The 19,889-nt window shown below is 40.0% G+C and overlaps 2 protein-coding genes across 4 annotated transcripts in view; both read left to right on the top strand.

The window, feature by feature from the left end:
* The window catches only part of PDSS2 (decaprenyl diphosphate synthase subunit 2), a 261,592-nt gene extending 249,622 nt beyond the window's left edge, over positions 1–11,970 (top strand). The window contains exon 8 of one of the 3 annotated variants that reach the window (XM_029223452.1): positions 11,399–11,970. In XM_029223452.1, coding sequence (XP_029079285.1) covers positions 11,399–11,479 — 81 coding nt within the window. In that variant the 3' untranslated portion in view covers positions 11,480–11,970. Of the gene's footprint in view, positions 1–1,684; positions 2,502–11,398 lie in introns of those variants that run through there. The other 2 variants (XM_029223451.1, XM_029223453.1) reach the window with 2 other exon arrangements.
* BEND3 (BEN domain containing 3) overlaps positions 11,445–19,889 on the top strand; it is a 51,389-nt gene continuing 42,944 nt past the window's right edge. The window contains exons 1-2 of the mRNA XM_029223450.1: positions 11,445–11,456; positions 12,486–12,550. The gene's annotated coding sequence lies outside the window, so the exon portion shown is untranslated. The remainder of the gene's footprint in view (positions 11,457–12,485; positions 12,551–19,889) is intronic.

Here is a 19,889-nt window from a genome sequence, read left to right as displayed (position 1 = left end):
GGGAGTAAAGCAGGTTATTTCTTTTATTCCTTTATGTTTCATGCATTATACGATAGCTCCAAGTCTAATGAAGAGATAGATAAGTGAATGGAGAATTAAAATACAACACTATATAATAATGCTGTACTCCACATATGCACAGGGCACTCCAGGAGCCCCAAGGAAGAAGGGCACCTAGGCCCTTAGGGCTGTCATCCTAGCTGTGTACATTCCACCCAAGTGGAATTTGGGGAGCTTGATGGGGCGAGGGGGGTGTGCGGAGACTTCTCAAGCCATCAGCTGCAAGTAGTTTCCCTAAGTAATGATGAAACGGCGGAAAGGGAAAGGACTTCCATGCCTCATGAAAGAGCTTGGACTTCTTTTTCCTTAAAGCTATTGGAAGGCAGTGGAGGGTTTTAAGCAAGATCACATTTGCTTTTTATAAAGATCTTCTTGGCAGCATGAAGGATGGAGTGCAGGGGCAAAGAACTGGTGGTGGGAAGACGCTTTAGGAGGTGACTGCAAAAATAACGCAGGCAAGCGATGATGGTAGCCTGAGCTGTGTGGCAATGAGAGTGAAGAGGAGATGATAATTCGAGGGCTTTGTATGCGATAGAATGGCCGAGACTTAATGAGTATGTCCGTCAAGGTGGCCACAGACAACCTGACGGTCTCTTCAGACAACAGACGTGTTTCTTGCCCATCCTACGTGTCCTGTGCAGGTTGGAGAGGCACCGTGGTTGCTCACTGTGGCCACTCGGGGATCCAACCTGAGGGGCTTCTTCAATGTGACTGGTTGATGTACCAGAGGGAAACCTCTGGCGGGACTCATATGGACCGTTAAATGCTACAGCCCAGAAGTGACACACACCATTCACGTCTCATGGACTAGAACTTGTCACTGGGCACCAACCAACCTAGTGGGGAGCCAGAAAGTTCAGTCATGGGTGAGCCATGGTGCCTGAATGGATGAAGGAGAACTCCCGGGTTTCTGATTTAGGGAGTAAAGCAGACATTAGAGGTATTCACTGAGAAGAAGATGGAATCGGGGCAAGGGGAAGTGGACGGGCCAAATCATTATAAGTCTTTTTCAGCTCTAAAGTGTAACCATTGTATTGGTCCTTTCCAGTCATCAGGGAGAGGGATTGGAAATCAACTCCATTTGTGGGCAAGAGTTGACTTTATTCTTCACAAAGGGTATTTTAATTCATTCCTCCCAAAGTCTTACAGTTTTAATAATGTAGTGCTCAGATCTAATACTATGTGTCTTTCTTGAATTTTCACATGGACTATTGTGCCAACATACAGTGTAAAAATATTAGTTATTAACTAGGATGTTAATGAAGCCTTCCTCACCTAAGAATATCAAGCTGCTGAATTCAAAATGTCAGAGATGTAAATGCCCTCTGCCTCATCACCACCACCCTCCAGCAGGGCCCACTTCAAGATATCACAGGGCGGGAGTTGGAGAAGAGGTGTAATTAGGCTAATTGGAGCCTATTGTTCTGCTCTGGAGAGCCAAACCTAGCAGCCTTAGGGAATGTTAGTGCCTCAAAATCACTGGAGGATGGTGTCCTCTTTAACCTCAAAAGCAGAAACCGTGAATCTATACTGTTTCTCCCCTTCTTTGTTTTCCACCTCTCCTCCCCAATTTAATTGTGGTACCTTAAAAACTGACTTTTACTGTGCATTTGTTTCTTAACAGTTGCGAGAAACAATCAGCGCTGGCAAAGGTGTGACTTCAGCTATTGACCTGTGTCGTTACCATGGAAACAAGGCCCTGGAGGCCCTGGAGAGCTTCCCTCCCTCGGAGGCCAGAACTGCTTTAGAAAACATTGTGTTTGCTGTGACCAGATTTTCCTGACACCAAATTAAAAAGCCTATTTTTCGTTAGCTGAAAAAAACTGGGGAATGAGGTGATCGGGAGAGCTTTCATGATGAAAGATCTAAATGTGTTAATGACTTTAACAACATATACATTTTTTTTCTTTTTACCACACTGCTAAATGAATACTGCCTTCTTTTTGGAACTGCTACAAACAAAATTAGAAGAAAAAAGGTCAAGCAGTTTTCAGTTGTCACACCACAAGCACACTTGAGGCTTCAGTAGCAGAAATAATTAATGAGATTCGCTCCTGTGACCTCAGCAAATGGACAGGAAATAAGTCCTTATTGATTGGACTGAGCCAGGGATGGCGCCAGGGCGGTGGCCTGTGGTTTTCCTTCTAGAGAGGACAGGGCAAGCTGGAAGCTGCAGGTGTCAAGAGAAACACTATCAATGCCAGCCAGGGAGGACTGTCAAATCAAAGACCAGTGACCAATTTTTCGTAACGGAGGGTAGTTTAATGATTAAGAAAAAAAAAAACATGCTTTGTCTTCTTGCAATTATGTCTTTGTATTTTATAGATGCAGTATGGATATACTTTGTGCTTCTTGGGTTCTGTAAGATTTTGGGGGGGAAACTGCTGAAAAAATAAGGCCAAATATTTGAAGTAGGAGATTAAAATGTTATCAAATGTTAACTTGGTTATAGTAGGAATTGCCTGTTTTTCTTTCTGGAAGATCAGATTTTTTCAAACGCATTTCAAAGAACCAAACTTTTTTTTTTTTTAAGCTGAACAGGATGCTTCTTTTTTTCAAGTAAATGTATTCATTTGTAATACGTTGGTGTAGAGAATACCTTTAATTTTTACAAGTGTCAGATATATAATTGTTGTACTGGGGAATTCATTGGTGATTTTTTTTTTTAGCCTCAGAGTGTCAAATTTTGGTCTTGAACCACAGACATCCAATTACAGAAAGAATATAAGCAATCTCACAGGCCTGCAATTGGACACTGTCTCTCTGTGGTTCATAGGAGATGATTTTTGAGGTTTGCATGCATGCAATATGAGAACACCGTTGACAAGAAGGCTGAGTTTACATAAATGATCTAGATTGAGACTCAGCTACCTTTCTTCCTTATGTGGTGTAATTACAGCCCTATCTGGAGACAGCGAACACAGCAAACAGATTTTATTACCTAGTTCACTCAAACACTAAGTGAAGTCACTTGAGTTAAATTCCTTCTTCAAACGTTACAAAACCGTTTTATCAGGACCCATCATGTGGCATGCAATGAAAAGAAAATGTAAGCTACAGAGGTTAAGGTATGGTATTTTGAAATATTTTTAAGCGTACTTGAAATGTAATTGTACAGTTTATGCTACTACAATTTGAAGGCCTATAGATTTAGCTGAAGAGAGCACTCCACTCTTCTGTTTGAAATGCCTTTTCTCACAGAAATTGGCTTAATTAGTAACTATGGTTAGATGCTTCAGATCAGACTAGGTTTTAATCATTAACTTCCACAAAGGAGGAGTCATGCTTTGTGTTCTCTGGATGAGCAGGAACTTCAGCAAGCTGTAGGTTTTATTAAGCAGATGGTCGGGTACTGTGGAACACAAGGCAGGATTCTAGGGCTCTTCTAGTTCTGGTTTAGCACCTGGTTCGCTGTGTGACCTTGAACAAGTCACTTCCCTCTGAGCCTCAGTTTCCACATTTGTAAAATAAGGTTAAACAAGAGAATATATGAGGTCCTCTCCAGCTTTGTTTTATTTTCTAAAAGTTTGCCATTTCTGACTCTCTAGATAACAAAGATGCTATGTGAAATTCAGGGAACAGGGAAGGTGAAACACAAAGAGAGGCTATGAAGGAAAGCATAAAACTTAATGGCAGACTTCTTGCCAAGCTGCCTCACAGGTGACCTAAAGAATTCCCAGCTCTCCTTTGTATGGCTTATAATCCTGGACTCTTTGTTTCAACACCCGCCTTTCTGCTTTCTTTGGAACATTTCCTACCTCCCTTTCATCTTCCCAGCTGCCTTCCAGGCCTATGTTCCCTCTCCTGTGCCCTGCTGTCTGTCCGGCTCCCTGGGAGCAACAGCCCTGCCCTCACTGTTGAGTGACAGCTCTGCTTTTGTTAAACCTAATACGCTGGCTAAGTCAGTCTAAAGTATTAAATACTGATAGTCTTCTCCGTACCCCTTCTTCAGGGATATTTATTTATTAATTCATTTTAAGCCCTTATAATTTCAGACAATCTCTAGGGAGAAATTTGGGGGCAGCAAGACGTGCTTAATTACACCTTTTGGCCTACTGCCTGAGTGCTGCCAGGGAAGGTACTGACAAGGCAGAGTTAGTGACCTTAGAATGTCTCCTCCTTTACCCCCTCTGCATCACCCTCCACCCCCAGTTTCTTGCTAGAGTGAAGAATTCATTCATTAACCATTGTCCCTCTTCCCCCCCACCTGGACCTGCAAACCTCACTCACTTCAGGCCCCTGAGCCCACCTGCACTCTCCTTCCTCCCTATCAGTCTTTTCTTCAAGTGTAGTAAGGGCTCTGCGTGTATACCAGGCACTCTGCTAAGGGCCTTAACAGTACTGTCTTGTTCGAATCCCATGACCACTCTCTGGGGGTAAGATTAATCCCCCATTTATAGATGCAGGAGCCAGCAGAAAGGACTGCCTCTGACAGACTGGCTTGCCTTCACACGCCATCTCCCCACTTTAGAGTCATTCCAGACAGCACCTCTTTCTCTCTTCCTTTGCTTCTCTTTCCAGATAAGACTCTACTCCTTTCCAAAGATCTCGAGCCTTCAGCCTCCTGTCTCCCTCATGTCCCTATTCTTGAGTCTTGTGTTTCCCCTGCTGGCTATGAATGGGCTCAGTTCTCCCCTAAATGACATCCCTCACTTCCCCTATTTATCCTTCCACCTCTACTTTTTTCTTCCTAGCATTAGCAGCACACCTTCTTACAGGCTACTAACTCCTTAACCCTGGCAATTGGTCATTCACTACATTCACCGCCGGGTCCCCACCATCTAGACCAGCGCCAGCACTGCAGACACTCAAAGACTACTTGTTCAACAAATCTATCGGGTCTCACGGCACTACTCCACTGAGATGCCTTCTCGTTCACAGATGGTGACCTCACTGTGAAGTTTACCAGACGTCCCCCTGCATGCAGACTTCCCCACAGCATTTCACCTTGCTAATGCAGCTTCCGCCCTCACCCCCACAGCACCTGTGACCCACTTCCCCTCTTCTCTGACTACCCTTCCTTTTGTGTCTCACACATCTCTCTCTTAGTCCCACCTCTAGAGACATTCTTTTCTAAATTTTTAAATTATATTTCCCGAGGAACTACAAAGCCGTTTCCTGTGCCACTAAGTCATCTTCTTTTGAATTCCCCAACTTAGAAAAACTGTTTCTAAAAAACAGTATCAATTAGATATTGATTAGATAGTGAGTTATTTGCCATTCACTATTAGTTACTTTGAAAGAAGATAAGGATTATGACTATCATTAAACTTTGTTGTGAGTTTTACTTGATGACAACACTAAATCCTCTTCATGTTTTCTTATATAATGTGGTAACCCAGTCACACCTAAAAATAAGTGATCAGTGACATTGTGTGCCTGGTCCAGGTCTCATTCTCTAATGTTTGAGACTTTCTCTTACCTATGCCAGTGTTATTGCTATGGCCCAGCATGCAGGTGAAACCTACAAACTTGGGGTAAAAGACATATACATTAGTGCAAAATGCTCCAAAAAGATGTACACGTTTTTTAAGGCCCAGTACCTACAACATTCTGGTCACTCAGGTGACCAGAAAGTAATCTGAATAATCCGTGATTATCTTTCAAAACCTGACAAGTTGCTGTAACATAGATCTCTTTGGGCAAGTGGCTTTGGGGGAATTGTGTTTAATCAACAAAATTGCAGCTAAAGGCTACTTCTTTTCCTTTCTCTCTTTTTTAAGACTTAACTAGGAATTCCCTGGCGGTCCAGTGGTTAGGACTCGGTGCTTTCACTGCCATGTCCTGGGTTCAGTCCCTGGTCAGGGAACTAGGATCCTGTAAGCCACATGGCGCAGCCAAAAAAAAATAAAAGACTAACTAAACAGCAGGTCCATCACAGATACGGAGAACGTTGCTTTCAGAAAACTCTTTTCACGTTCCTTCCTAGAGTTCTTAGATTCAGGAAGATTCTTTCCTGCCCCTTCATTTGTCTTCCCACTGTGAAATCCTGTTGTTAAGATCTCACCTTTCTGACCAATAGAAGTTCCAGGACTTATCTTTAGAATCTAATGACTGCCTCTCAATCTGGAGAAGGCATGCCACACCTTTGCTAAGACTCAAAAGGGCAGAGATGGATTGGGTTGACTTTTTAATCTATTTGTGAGGACACAATTGTCACTCCATTATTATTAATAGTTTCCATTATTGTTAATCACCTTTTACTAATAATAAAGCTATTTGCACTTTCTTTTTAAAACACAAAGCAATCTAACAAGACTGTCATTTACCTCTTTCTCCATTTCCTACCATCACTCCTAATCCCTTCTCAAATTAACTGTTTTATTTTTTCAGAAGGGATCCTGCCTTTACATTAAGGAGATAACATACTTTTGAAAAAGAAGGTCACCTGGGGAGAACCCAGTGTGGCCAGAACTGACAGTGGTGTCCACCCCTCCCTTTAGCTTCCCCACCTGCCCTTGGGGCGCTGAAGTGCTAGGTTTTAGGCCTCTACTGGTGGAGGAATATTCTTCCTAGATATGTATCTCTTACTCTTCCGTAGAAAGAGAACGTTTCTCAGGCTTTCATTCCGTTTCTTTCTTTTTATAGATGCTGATTCCATCTTCATGGAGAAGCTCTATCAGCTTTCTTCGATGTGATCTACCCACTTCTAAGACTGATAGTATACCGGGCACTGTGCGTCCTGAGCAAATGAGCAGGCTCCCCACTACCTTGACTGTTGTTGGGAAGATTTCACTTTTTGATGCATTTAAGTAAATAAACACTTTTAAAGAAATTTTGGGGCTTCCCTGGTGGCGCAGTGGTTGGGAGTCCGCCTGCCGATGCAGGGGACGCGGGTTCGTGCCCCGGTCTGGGAGGATCCCGCATGACGCGGAGCGGCTGCGCCCGTGGGCCATGGCCGCTGGGCCTGCGCGTCCGGAGCCTGTGCTCCGCGACGGGGGAGGCCACGGCAGTGAGAGACCCGCGTACCGCAAAAAAAAAAAAAAAAAGGTAATTTTGGAAAGTAGAAAAAAATTACTCTCAGTCTCACCATGCTCACATAATCAGTATCACCATTTCATTTGTATTTAATCCAGCCTTTTCTGCTATGCCTATCTTTTTTGCATGGTTGTAATTATAGTATAAATTCAACTTTGGGTCCTGCTGTTTTTACATAATACATCATAAACATTTTTTCATGGTGCTGCAGTCTTCATAACCACTATTGATAAGTAGCTTAAATTCTAAACAAGGTATATTGAATTTTTATTCCTGATTGGTTTCTCTGGGATAAATGGGTATACGGTAAATACTCCTAAGTCAAAATCCCAACCTGCTACTAAGAAAGTCTTTGTCTTGGAAAAATAGTGCCCCTGCAGGTTCTCCACAGCAGCAGGTTAAAACTGTGGAATAAATTCCCTTAAAATTCTTTAGCCTGAATGATTAATCTTTTCAGTTGGTGGTTCCCATTCCTTCGAGACGATGCTCAAAATGGATTCACATCTCTATGTATTTTCCTCTTGCTTCACTGCAAGTTCTCAGCCAGCCACACTTCAGTAGGATGACTTCTTTCTTCCCACTGAGGTTCACAATCTCCTAGGACGGGAAAGGCCCTCAGGCAGTTGTGTTAGGTTCTGCTCTTGGCCAAAACCAAGGAGAAACCATCATCTAAGAATTGAGCCGTCTTTCCTTCTTCAAGGACTTGGGAGAAGGAAACTCCTAGGGTTTGTTTGAAGGGAAACAAAATAACCTTTATCTGACTCAAATCTTTCATGCTATAACACTATGAGTTTATTGTGTTTTGTTATTGTCTTCTTTTGTTTGGATCTTTCTTTTTTTGTAAGCCTTCAAATGAACGAGAAAACAGCATCATCCTCAAAGAATTAAGCTACACTTGCAACCTTTCCTTCCTTAAATTAATCATCATAACTTTACTATTTGCATTACTTCTCACTTGCCACATTTCAGTGAAGTCTCCCTGCCTGTCCTCCTCCCTTATATCATGAATTGCACAGTTACTTAAACTTACTTGTGTATGTGGAATACCAGTTAATTGTGAGCTTCCTAATTGCTGCCTGTTTATGCAGTTCTGTACTTTTCTTTCCTTTTATTCTTCTTTTTTTGAAGATTTAGAATTGCTTTAATTGCATTTTCAGAAGCAGCTTTATTGAAGTATAGTTTACATATAATAAAATTCATCTAGTTTAAGTATACAATTCAATGCTTTTTAGTAAATTTACAAAGTTGTGCAAGCATCACTACAATTCAGTTTTAAAGATCCCTTGTGCACATTTGCAGTCAACCCTTGCTCCCACCCTCAATCCTAGGCAGCCACTAATCTACTCTCTGTTGCTATAGATTTGCCTTCTCTGGACATTTTATATAAATGGAGTTTTACAGTACTTAGTCTTTTGCATCTGGTTTCTGTCACTTAGCATAATGTTTTTGAGGTTTATGTATGTTATGGAATTAATCATTATTTCATTCCTTTATATTGCTAAATAATATTCCATCGAAGATATATTCATTTATCCCTTTACCAGTTGATTGGCATTTGGGTTGTTTCTACTGTTGACCTATTACTAATAATGCTGTTGTGAATACTCATGTACAAGTCGTTATGTGGACATAAGTTTTCATTTCTCCTGAGTAGATCCTCAGGAGTAAAATTTATAATAAATTTATGTTTAACCTGTTAGAAATTGCCAGACCGTTTTCCAAAGTGACTGTATCATTTTACCTTTCCAACACATGTGGGTTCCAAGTTTTTCACATCCTTGCCAACTCTTGGTATTCCCTTTAAAAATATATATTTATTTTTCTTTTATTATTGCTATTTTTTTTGGTTGTGTCGGGTCTTAGTTGTGGCACACAAGATCTTTCCTTGCGGTGTGTGGGCTCAGTAGTTGTGGCGCGCAGGCTTAGTGGCCCCGCGGCATGTGGGATCTTAGTTCCCTGACCAGGGATCAGACCTGTGCATCCTATGCATTGCAAGGCGGATTCTTTACCACTGGACCACCAGGGAAGTCCCCGGTATTCCATTTTTTATTATAGCTATTCTAGTAGGAATGAGACTGTATCTCATTGTGATTTGTATTTGCATTTTCCTAATGACTAATGATGTTAAGCATCGTCTCATGAGCATGTTAGTCATTTATATATCTTCTTTGGTGAAATGTCTGTTCAAATCTTTTGCCTATTTCTTAATTGGGTTGTCTTATTGAGATATATAAGCATTCTTTATATATTCTGAATATAAGTCCTTTATCTGATATATGGTGTGCAAATATTTGCTCCCAATCTATAGCTTAAATTCATTTTCATAATGGTTCCTTTTGAAGTGCAAAAGTCTTTAACTTTGATGAAGTCCAATTTATCAATTTCTTCTTCTATAGATCATGCTTTCAGTGTCATATCTAAGTAAGCTTTGCCTAACCCAAAGTCACAAAGATTTTCTCCAATGTTCTTTTCTCAAAGTTGTATAGTTTTAGCTCTTACATTTAGGTCTATGATCCATTTTTAGTTAATTTTTGTATAAAGTGTGAGGTAAAGGTTTAAATCGGGTATCTCATCCTCAACACTATTGACATATTGGGCTGGGTCATTCTTTGTTGTGGCGTTGCCCTGTGCATTGCTGGATGTTTAGCAGCATCTCTGGTGTATACCCATTAAATGCCAGTAGCACGCCAACCCCAGCTGCGACAACCAGAATTGTCTCTAGACATTGCCAAAAGTTCCCTGCCTTTGGGAAGCCAAAATCACCCCCATTGAAAGCCACTGGACTAAATTAATTTTTTTTTTGTATGTGGATATCCAGCTGTTCTAGAACCGTTTGTTGAAAAGAGTATTCTTTCCTCCTTTGAGTTGCCTTAGCAACTTTGTAGAAAATCAGTTGACCCTAAATACAAGAGTCTGTTTCTGTCATTTCTGTTCCATTGATCTCTATGTCTGTCCTTATGCCAGAACCACACTTCCTTGATTACTATAGCTTTATTTTTATTTACTTGTTTGTTTATTTATTGGCTGCGTTGGGTCTTCGTTGCTGTGCGCAGGCTTTTTCTAGTTGCGGCGATCGGGGGCTACTCTTCGTTGCGGTGCATGGGCTTCTCATTGCGATGGCTTCTCTTGTTACGGAGCACGGGCTCTAGGTGCGCGGGCTTCAGTAGTTGTGGCTCACGGGCTCTAGAGCGCAGGCTCAGTAGCTGTGGCACACAGGCTTAGTTGCCCTGCGGCATGTGGGATCTTCCTGGACCAGGGCTCGAACCCATGTCCCCTGCGTTGGCAGGTGGATTCTTAACCACTGCGCCACCAGCGAAGCCCGATTACTACAGCTGTATATTAAATTTTATAATTGGGAAGTAGAAGTCCTCCAGCTTATTTCTTTATTAAACCTTTAATTTTGAGGTAATTATAGATTCACAAGTAGTTGTAAGAAATAATACAGAGAGATTCTAGGTACCCTTTACAATTTTCCCCAATGGTATCATCTTGTAAAACTATAGGACAAGATCACAACCAGAATGTTGACGTTGATACAGTCCATCAATCTTATTCAGATTTCCCCATTTACGCTTGTAGTTCTTCTTTTACAGAATTGTTTTGGCCACTCTGGGTCCTTTGCATTTCTATAAAAATTTTAGGATCAGCTTGTCAATTTCTACAAAAGAGCCTGCTGGGATTTTGATAGGGACTGCATTGAATATATTGATCTAATTTTGGATAATTGCCATCTTAACGATATTAATCTTCTAATCCATGAATCACGATTTTCTTTTTTTTTTATTGTGGTAATATATATATATGTATAGCATAATATGTGCTATTTTAGTAATTTTAAGTGTACAATTTAGTGACATTAATTATATTCACTCTGTTGTGCAGCCATCACCACTATTTCTATAACTTTTCCATAACCCCAAATGGAAACCATGCTTTTCTTTAACAGCAGTACTGAAATTGCCAACTTACTAGTTACCGTATGGTCTTCTGTAGCCCTAAAAGTTCTTTTTCAAATCAGTAATTTAATACCAAACCCTGAATCCCAGGTAATCCTGGTACTTGTCTTTGGAATAATATAGACAGACTCTTTGTTAAGAAATTGGGCTTTAGGGACTTCCATGGTGGTCCAGGGATTAAGACTCCGAGCTTCCATTGCAGGGGACACAGGTTCAATCCCTGGTCCGGGAACTAAGATCCTACATGCTTCATGGTGTGGCCAAAAAAAACCAAACAAACAAGAAATTGGGCTTTAGAGTCTTCAAATCCCAGCTCTGCTATTGACAAGCAGGTTAATTTACTTCTCTGAGTCTTACATTATCATACACAAATTTAAACTGTTTTATTTCTATCAATCTTCCAGGTGTGGGTGTCACTAAATGGGGTGCAGAGACTCCCAGGGATACTCAGAAGCCTGCCAGGTACTGTGGAAGCCACAGAATGAACATGCACATTGTCTAAGAACTTAATTTTTTCCCACAAAGTTAACGTTAGGTAATTTAACTACAAATGAGCCTTTAAACTTGTATAGCATACCAGATATATATATTATGGAATTAAATGTAAGATTTGCATTCATTATAGTATAAAATGTAAGACTTAAAATAAATTTACAGTCTGTATTTGGGTGCTTTGGGCTAACCCTCCTTCCCTTCCACCCCCCACATTGCACTTAACAAGTCTTTTACCCTCTAGTCTCCCTCTCAGCTGTGACAGGTGTTCACTCATCATTCACAGCCCTTTTCCTACAGGACCTCAGAATCCTCCTCAACACAGCTCTCCAGGCAGCCACTATTATTGTGTCAGAGCCAGCACGCAAGTTGAAGTCCATTTGCCATGTCTGTTCAACTAGCTAACGACTATTTGCTTTAACCTGTATTTTACCATTACCAGGGTATTTGAAATAAAATTAATAGCCCTGAAAATCAAGATGATTTTATTTCCTCCTAGCTTTCCAAAGGTTATGTTCTTCCTTTCAGATTATTTTACTTTCTCTGTTTTACATATAAATTATAATAAAGATAATAAAGACATCATATGTTGTCTTTAAAAATGACAGTATCCATCATGTCATCCAAGTCTGCTGGTCCAAAGGTATGTAACTTTGTCCCTTTAATAGCCATCAACAGAAATCAAATGTCCATTAGTATGAAAAAACCCTTTGGAAATGTCTTTGCAAAACACTTTCCAGGGACTTCCCTGGCAGTGCAGTGCTTAGGACTACGCACTTCCACTGCAGGGGGCATGGGTTTGATCCCTGGTCCAAGAACTAACATCCCGTGTGCCACGCAGCACAGCCAGAAACAAAAAGCAAAAAAACAAAAAACACTTTCCATGCACATGTTGTGATCATTAGATCCTATTTAAGAAAGAATAAAGTGTGTTGTTTAATTTTTGTTTTATCTCATCAGTTTAAATACGGGGGTTTATATGGGTTGTTTTTTTTTTAGATCCTCATCTCTTTATACAGAGACAGACAGAGAGAGAGAGAAGGTGAAGAGACGGACAAGGGCAGGTAATAGAGAGAACAAGTCTCTTTGATTAAACCATTAAATGTGTAAACATCTGTATTTTTCTTCCCAGTGTCCTACCTACCAACTTTTTATGATCAGAGCCTGGCATGGCAGATTACCTTAATTTGCATCTAGCTGTTGCTAAGCTGTCACCATGGTACCAAAGCACTCAGGCAAATATAAATGCCTAAAAACAAATGCGTAGGAAGAAAATTTTGTCCCTAGCCCCCTCACCTCTCCTGTCATCTGGATGAGTAGTTCAGCATTAAAATTCTGTGTCATAGTTGCTTTATACCCATAACAAAAAAAAAAACCAAAATGACCCCAAACTTTTGAAAACTGAGGTATTACAGCCCATAAAAATATACCAATTTCTGCAAATGTTTTATCATTTACAAAAGTCATCACTAGTCTGTACCTATGCCTCGTAATGATTGAAACAGCCTGCATAGTAACAGTGATTGAATTTTTGCCCTCAAGCAGTATAAAACACCGCAAAAATACTGCCCTATGAATTATAATTTTTATGGTCATACAGTCACAATGAATGGCATATTTTTGTTCTTTCTCAATGGTTAAAGTTTTTCAAATAGTTTTTAAATTTTCAAATTCTAGTAGAGGATTTCAGCAAAATGACCCCAGTGTAAGCTTTATCTTCAAGAGTGGTATAAATATAAACTGCACTCTCCAATGTTATATCTCAGTCCTATTATTTCCTTTGCCTCACCACATATACACAGCAAGAGATTAATCCGAAGGGAACCGCTTCATTTTCTTAAAAGTGCCCATCAACACTCTTCAAATATGTTTATAGACTGGATGTATTACTTGTTTACCTAAATAGTAGCATAAATACCTGTTTTTAGAAAGCTTTACCGTAAGTCTTTCTATATGATTGGATTCTTAAGGAAGGCCATGATTAGTAAATTAATCACTTTCCCCCTTGACTAGTGCTAATGAAAGCTTTCCAACTTAAACATCGTGTGCTAACACTTCCTCCTCCATAGCAATCTTCCATTTTTGCCCATCAAAAAGCACTTTCTGTTTGCAGTATGTCAGCTGTACTATTTATAACTGAGTTAACAATGCCAACTAGAGGCAGTAAAAGGTGTGTATTTCATATGCAAATTCCCAACAATAATTTCTACAATTACCTATAGTTGCTTGCTCTATTATGTTCAACATCAGCATTATAAAACTGAGTCCAGGAAGGAGAAAATAGTAGTAATATTACATGTTGTATCACCTAAAGACTTTTACTGAATTAATTAGAAAAATAAATTGAAGAGTTCAAAATGAAAGTAGCCCTAGCTTATTATAATGGACATTCTCACATAATGGGACTTTGATGATCTGTTACAGTAGCTGTTCAGAGGAAGAAACTCACTGTGTGACATAGAGTGTTCTTTCTGTTTTGTCTCTGAATTTGTGTTTTTCCAAACGGTCCTCTTTACTTCTCTGTTTTACCCGATTGTGATTCCCCTGACTTGGAAACCATAAACTGAGAAAGAAGTAAGAAACCAGGATAAATTCATGTTTTCTTTTCACTGACATTTATTAAGTGTGACTATGTGCAAAGCACTATCTTGGATACAAAGATGACCAGAGAGGGAGATTGTTTGTGTCTTTCACCACTATACTGTGGGCTTCTGAGAATCAGAGTCTCTTTGAAGGCAGAGTGGGATATAACAAATAGAACAGACAGATCTGGGTTCAAATACTAGCTTCTCCATTGAATGGGGCATTAGGCAAATTCCCCAAGCTTTGTCTTGCCTTTCAGAAGTGGAGACAGTCATGCTTACTAGCAAAGTGTCTGCTGAGTGCTCGAAAGCCCCTATCTCCGCACCCGTTACAGAGGTTGACATTCAGTAAATGCTGTCAAAGGAAATATGTTTTTATTTTTTAATTTTTTTAAATTTTATTTCATTTTTTTGGCCCCGCCATGCGGTTTGCAGGATCTTAGTTCTCTGACCAGGGATCGAACCCGGGCCCACAGCAGTGAAAGCACTGAGTCCTAACCACTAGACCGCTAGGGTACTCCCAGGAAATATGTGTTTATAATGATGAAGGAAGCAAGTAAGATAGAGTAATAGTAAAGGAACATTGGATTGGAAACTAATTAGAAGAATATAAATTATATATGAAGTAGGTCTAGAGAATTCTTTTAACATATAGGACAATATAAAGTGAGAAAAGGTCTAGAAAGGAGATTGTAGAGCCCACCCAGGGGTGTATCTTTAAAAAGCAATATTTAAAGAGCAAAGAGAAGTGTAAAGCTTGCTATTTGGAAAGCTGTGGGGTTGGATGAGAACAGTATTCCCACAATGTGGTCTGTGAACCACCTGCATCAAAGTCAGGGGCTTGCTGTAGATTCAGGACTTTACCCAGACCTACTGAGGCAGAATCTCTAAAGAGGAGGTCCAGGAATCAACATTTCTTATAAACTTCCAAATAATTTTCACACCAATACCAGTTTTAGATTCAGTGGGTAGATGACAAATTTCTAAGGTTCCAATGACATCTAACTCTTGGTGTGGTACAAAAGACAAAACATGAGTATTGAAGTAAGACAGATTCCAGGCAAACTGGAATGCTGAACACTTAAGGCAGCAAAAACAAACAAACAGACAAAACCCTACCCAATAGAAAGTAGAAAGGGGAGAAAGATAAATACTGTATGATCCCACTTACATGTGGAATATGAAAAAAACTGAACTCATAGATTCAGAGAACAGATTGGTGGTTGCCAGCAGCAGGGGTTGGGATGGGAGAGGAGGGGAATGGGTAAAGGTGGTCAAAAGGCACAAACCTCCAGTTATAAAATGTAAGTCATGGGGAGGTAACGTACAGCACAGTGACCTACAGCTAGTGATACTGTGTTGCATATTTGAAAGTTGCTAAGAGAGTAAATCCTAAAAAAACTTGGTTAACTATGTATGGTGATGGATGTTAACTAGATTTACTGTGGTAGTTATCTCTCAGTATATACAAATATCTAATCATTATGTTGCACACCTGAAACTATGTTATATGTATTTCTACCTCAATTAAAAAAAAAACAAAAAAAAGGGAACAGAAGTATAAACTGTGTAATAAGTGAAAAATATAGAATAAAATGGCAGAAATTAGTACCTATATGAGAATGAATTATAATAAATTAATTAAATTCACCAATTAAAAAAATAGAATCTCAGATTCAGTTAAAAAGCAATATCCGGGGGCTCCCCTGGTGGCGCAGTGGTTGGGAGTCTGCCTGCCAATGCGGGGGGCGCGGGTTCGTGCCCCGGTCCAGGAGGATCCCACATGCCGTGGAGCGGCTGGGCCCATGAGCCATGGCCGCTGAGCCTACGCGTCCAGAGCGTGTGCTCTGCAGCGGGAGAGGCCGCAGTGGTGAAAGGTCCGCGTACCGCAAAAAAAAAAAGCAATATCCAATAATAAGTTGTCTAAAAGAGAAACTTAAAACAAAAAGACACAGAAAGATTGAAAATAAAAGATGGAAAAAAATATGAGCCAAAAGAAAAAAGGAAAGGAATATTAATATCTGACAATATAGAATATAAGGCAAAAAAATATAATGGACAAAGAAGGGCATTATATGCTGATAAAAGGAACAATAGAGCAAAAAGATATAATCATAAAAAACATGTATGCACCTAACAATACAGCCTCAAAATATACAAAGGAACAACTGAAAAAAAAAAATGCAGGGAGAAATGGATAAATCAAGTTACAGTTAAAAGATTTTAGCCACATCTTTCAGAAATTGATAAATCAAGCAGACATAAAATACACATATCAAAATTTTGAATCAGATAATTAATAAGCTCAAGCTGTGAAGTATATATAGAGAGCTCAGCACCCAAGGAGTAGTTTAGTAATAACTGTTAGGCTGTACTAGATGAAAATGTCAATAGTTGAGAATTTTTTGCCTATAAAAATAGGTATTTTCATATTATGCCTCATAGGTTTTTGAGGGATTAAACTAGCTAATGTCTATAAAGCAATTAGCACAATGTCTAATTTAGTCTGTTTTGGTCTTTAGTCTACTAAGAGAATACTTGCCTCAATTATTAGTAATTGGATATGTGAGATCCAAAGAATTCAGTGATGTGAAATGTGAGGTCACAATTTTTTGTAAGATTAACAAAAAAAAATGACCAGTATAGAGCTAGCTGGTGAGGAATTCTGGGAGTCTAGCTACCCTATCTAAATTCATGCCCAACTCAACTGTGATTTGGTGCCACCTGGTGGTGGTGGTTGGCTCCAACTTAAATATTTTTGGGGATAATTTTGAGTCCAGAGGCAATAGGATAGCATCCATGATCCCAGAAATGTACCAGTTAGTTGGCCAGATTCAGAAATTCATCTGGGAGAATACTGAGGACCAGGGACTCACCCTTCACCTCCTCTCTTTCTGAAACAAGTTCCCATGACTTTCCTTCACCTTCATGACCTTTGCCTCCACTCCAAGACCCCCTTCCCCACCCTAGTGTAGAACTTTAAGCCCTACCCCTGACCCTTATCCCTGCCTTGTTCTCAAATAGGGGCTAGGCAAGGAATGGGAACCAGTTGCCAATTCTGAAGTATATCTAAAATTATATTTTTGATGAGTGCATTATCAGGGGGTTTGACTGTGCTTTATCCAGGATCCCCTGAATGCTTACAACATATTAGCACTATAGTTTTTAGTTTAGAGCCTTTGATTACTGCAGGAGTTTCTGGTTGGCTATAAAAAGCCTTTATTAGGTTGAAACTAATTGAAATTCAAGGGAATTCCCTGGCGGTCCAGTGGTTAGGACTCAGTGCTTTCACTGCTAGGGCCTGGGTTCGATCCCTAGTCGGAGAACCGACATACCTCAAGCCGCACAGCGTGACCAAAAAAATAAAAAATAAAGCAGTAAAAAAAGGGAAGACAGGCAAAGGTGGAAAATTCCATGCAGAGAATATTAACCCTATTACATGAATGCCATGAAATCTTAAATTTATGATTGCCTTTTGTGGATGATCTCTTGTCACCCAGCAGGTTCAGAAATTCTTAGTTCGGTTATTTCTTTGTTAAATTTCTTGATTTGGAGGAGCAGCTTTTCCTTCCTTGTATAAACATGTTGCCCTGCTCCAGTATTTATAGGTACACCCGCTGAACACACACACACTGGGCTTCTTGGAAACTGCATGGAGGTGCAAGGCTATAGAGGGGGCAGTGATCAGTTATCATTACCTTTAGTTTCTGTCCCCATCACCCTTCCTGGCATCTTCCCACTTCTGAGTTACTACTGGGTCACTAAAACGGAGTCAGGGAAAGGCAGTCTGAGAGACCAGCAGAAGTAGCGTTTTGGGATCAGGGTCTTCTTGCCTTACGGCTGCCAGAGGTCACATGTGTCTTCAATGAAACTGTCAAACACCAAGCTGAGTGTTGGATTTTGGAAGATTTGTGGCACACACCAGCGAAAGACTTAATCTGTCCACCACCTCTTGCTCTCATCTTACCTTCTTCTGCCCACCCTCTAACTTGAAGTCTCTCTGTGTTTCACTCAAAAGGGCTATTTAAAGTTTTCCAAATAGGACCTGCAGTTTCTTGCCTTAGCTACTGCCTATAGTTTTCCCCACTCAGAATGCCCTTCACCTGGCCTTTGTGGGTCAGAATCCTGCTCAGCATTCCTACGGGCTCCTAGGACAGCCCCTTCTCCACAGAGCCTTCCTGATTTGTTCTGGCTCCTCGCTCATCCCCACTCTGGGTCTCTCCTCTGGTGCTGCCTTCTGCTTTATATCACAGTTTTCAGGGTTCATGATTGATTCCTGGGGTAGAATGACATCTCTTTGAGGACAGGGACCTTGCTTATCTGTTTCTTAATTCCCCAAAGGACTCAAAGCTTTGCAGTCGTGGGTGTTCAGTAAATATTTGTTTAGTTTTGAAAGCTGTTGTCACATTAAAGCCGGCCACGCCATCTTCCAAAGGGGTCTCACCTCCTCCTGCCAACTGCATGGGTGCTCAGCCCTATATTTAGGGACTAATGGTCTCCCCCACCTCTCTCTACAATTGACGTGAGCCTAATTCTGTCACTGCAAAAATTCTCTGGGAGTGTAGCATTGGGAAAGCACATTCACTTACTCCAGCCTAGGTGAGCGATCCCTTTGGCACTGAAATAATTTGCTTACTTTCCTAATGTCAAGGCTGAATAAATGCAGTTTCCACAAGTACAAAGTTTACTTACTGAAAACTGGGATTGCATCAAGCATCTCACGAAGAATTTGCATGGCTACAGAAGCTGTACCTTTTATGTGTCTTAATTTTTTAATATTTAAATGTTATTAAATCATTAGATGTCAATTTGGGTGTAATATATTTTATTATAGACAGCATTTGAAAACTTCAGTATCTCTAGAAGGAAAATTCAGGAAATACCAGATGTTTTGAGTCTTAGGGCATCATAACATAAGCACCATATTTGTCCCAAAACATTCATTTCTCCCTGCCACTATAGATATGCCATTTATTTCTGCTGATACTAATGCTCTCCTTTTAAAAAATGTTTGTAACTTTACTAATTTCTCTAATTTCTAGTGTAAAATATTCAGAGGGAAGAAGCAGGTAATGTGGATTATTGGATTCCTCTGGTACCTTTTCCCTCAAATTCACATACGCGTGTGCCGCAGGGCAATTATTCCTCTTTGCTCCATGCTGATTATATAGGTCAGGAGGGTAATAAGTTCATTTATTTGAAGGATTGTCATCTGGTATATTTCTAATATTCTTGCCTCATTCCTGACCACTCAAATCAGTATCACAGTGAGACCAGCATCTCTCTCCCACCACCAAAGAAAATGATGAAACAAAGGTAATTTGAGTGTGAACTTTCTGCTCCCAAATCTTTCATCTTCCCAGAGCACAAGGGTTATATTGCTTTAGTCCTTTAAACCAGTTATGGCTCAGTAACAACATTAGTCCTTTAAATCCATGATGGCTCAGTAATAGCTAGTATTGTGTTTACTATTAACTCAAACCTTCAAGGTATTACATATTTTTTCAAAAACCTTATTATTGAATTCAGAAATTGCCCATGGCAGAATCAAGAATACAAGGGACCTATACTAATAAAAGTAAGTGTTACATCATACTATATTATTAAGAAGATGCTATGTTAGATACATCTATTTTACTGTGAAAAATGGAATCCTGATTAATTGGCTGAATTGGGATTTCCTTTCTAAAAGATTTTCCTAGTGCTTCCTTCCTTAGAGTCCATAGCGTAGAGAAATTCTGAAACTGTTTTATAGATAGCCTCAGATCAAATATGTTCAGTTAGTATGTGTGGCAAGATAATATCTTTGAGATACTAATCT

Source organism: Monodon monoceros, unplaced genomic scaffold (assembly GCF_005190385.1).
Source record: "Monodon monoceros isolate NGI ecotype Baffin Bay Population unplaced genomic scaffold, NGI_Narwhal_1 Super_Scaffold_15, whole genome shotgun sequence".
In the NCBI taxonomy this organism is placed as follows: Eukaryota; Metazoa; Chordata; class Mammalia; order Artiodactyla; family Monodontidae; genus Monodon; species Monodon monoceros.
This window is presented reverse-complemented; position numbering and strand designations above follow the sequence as displayed.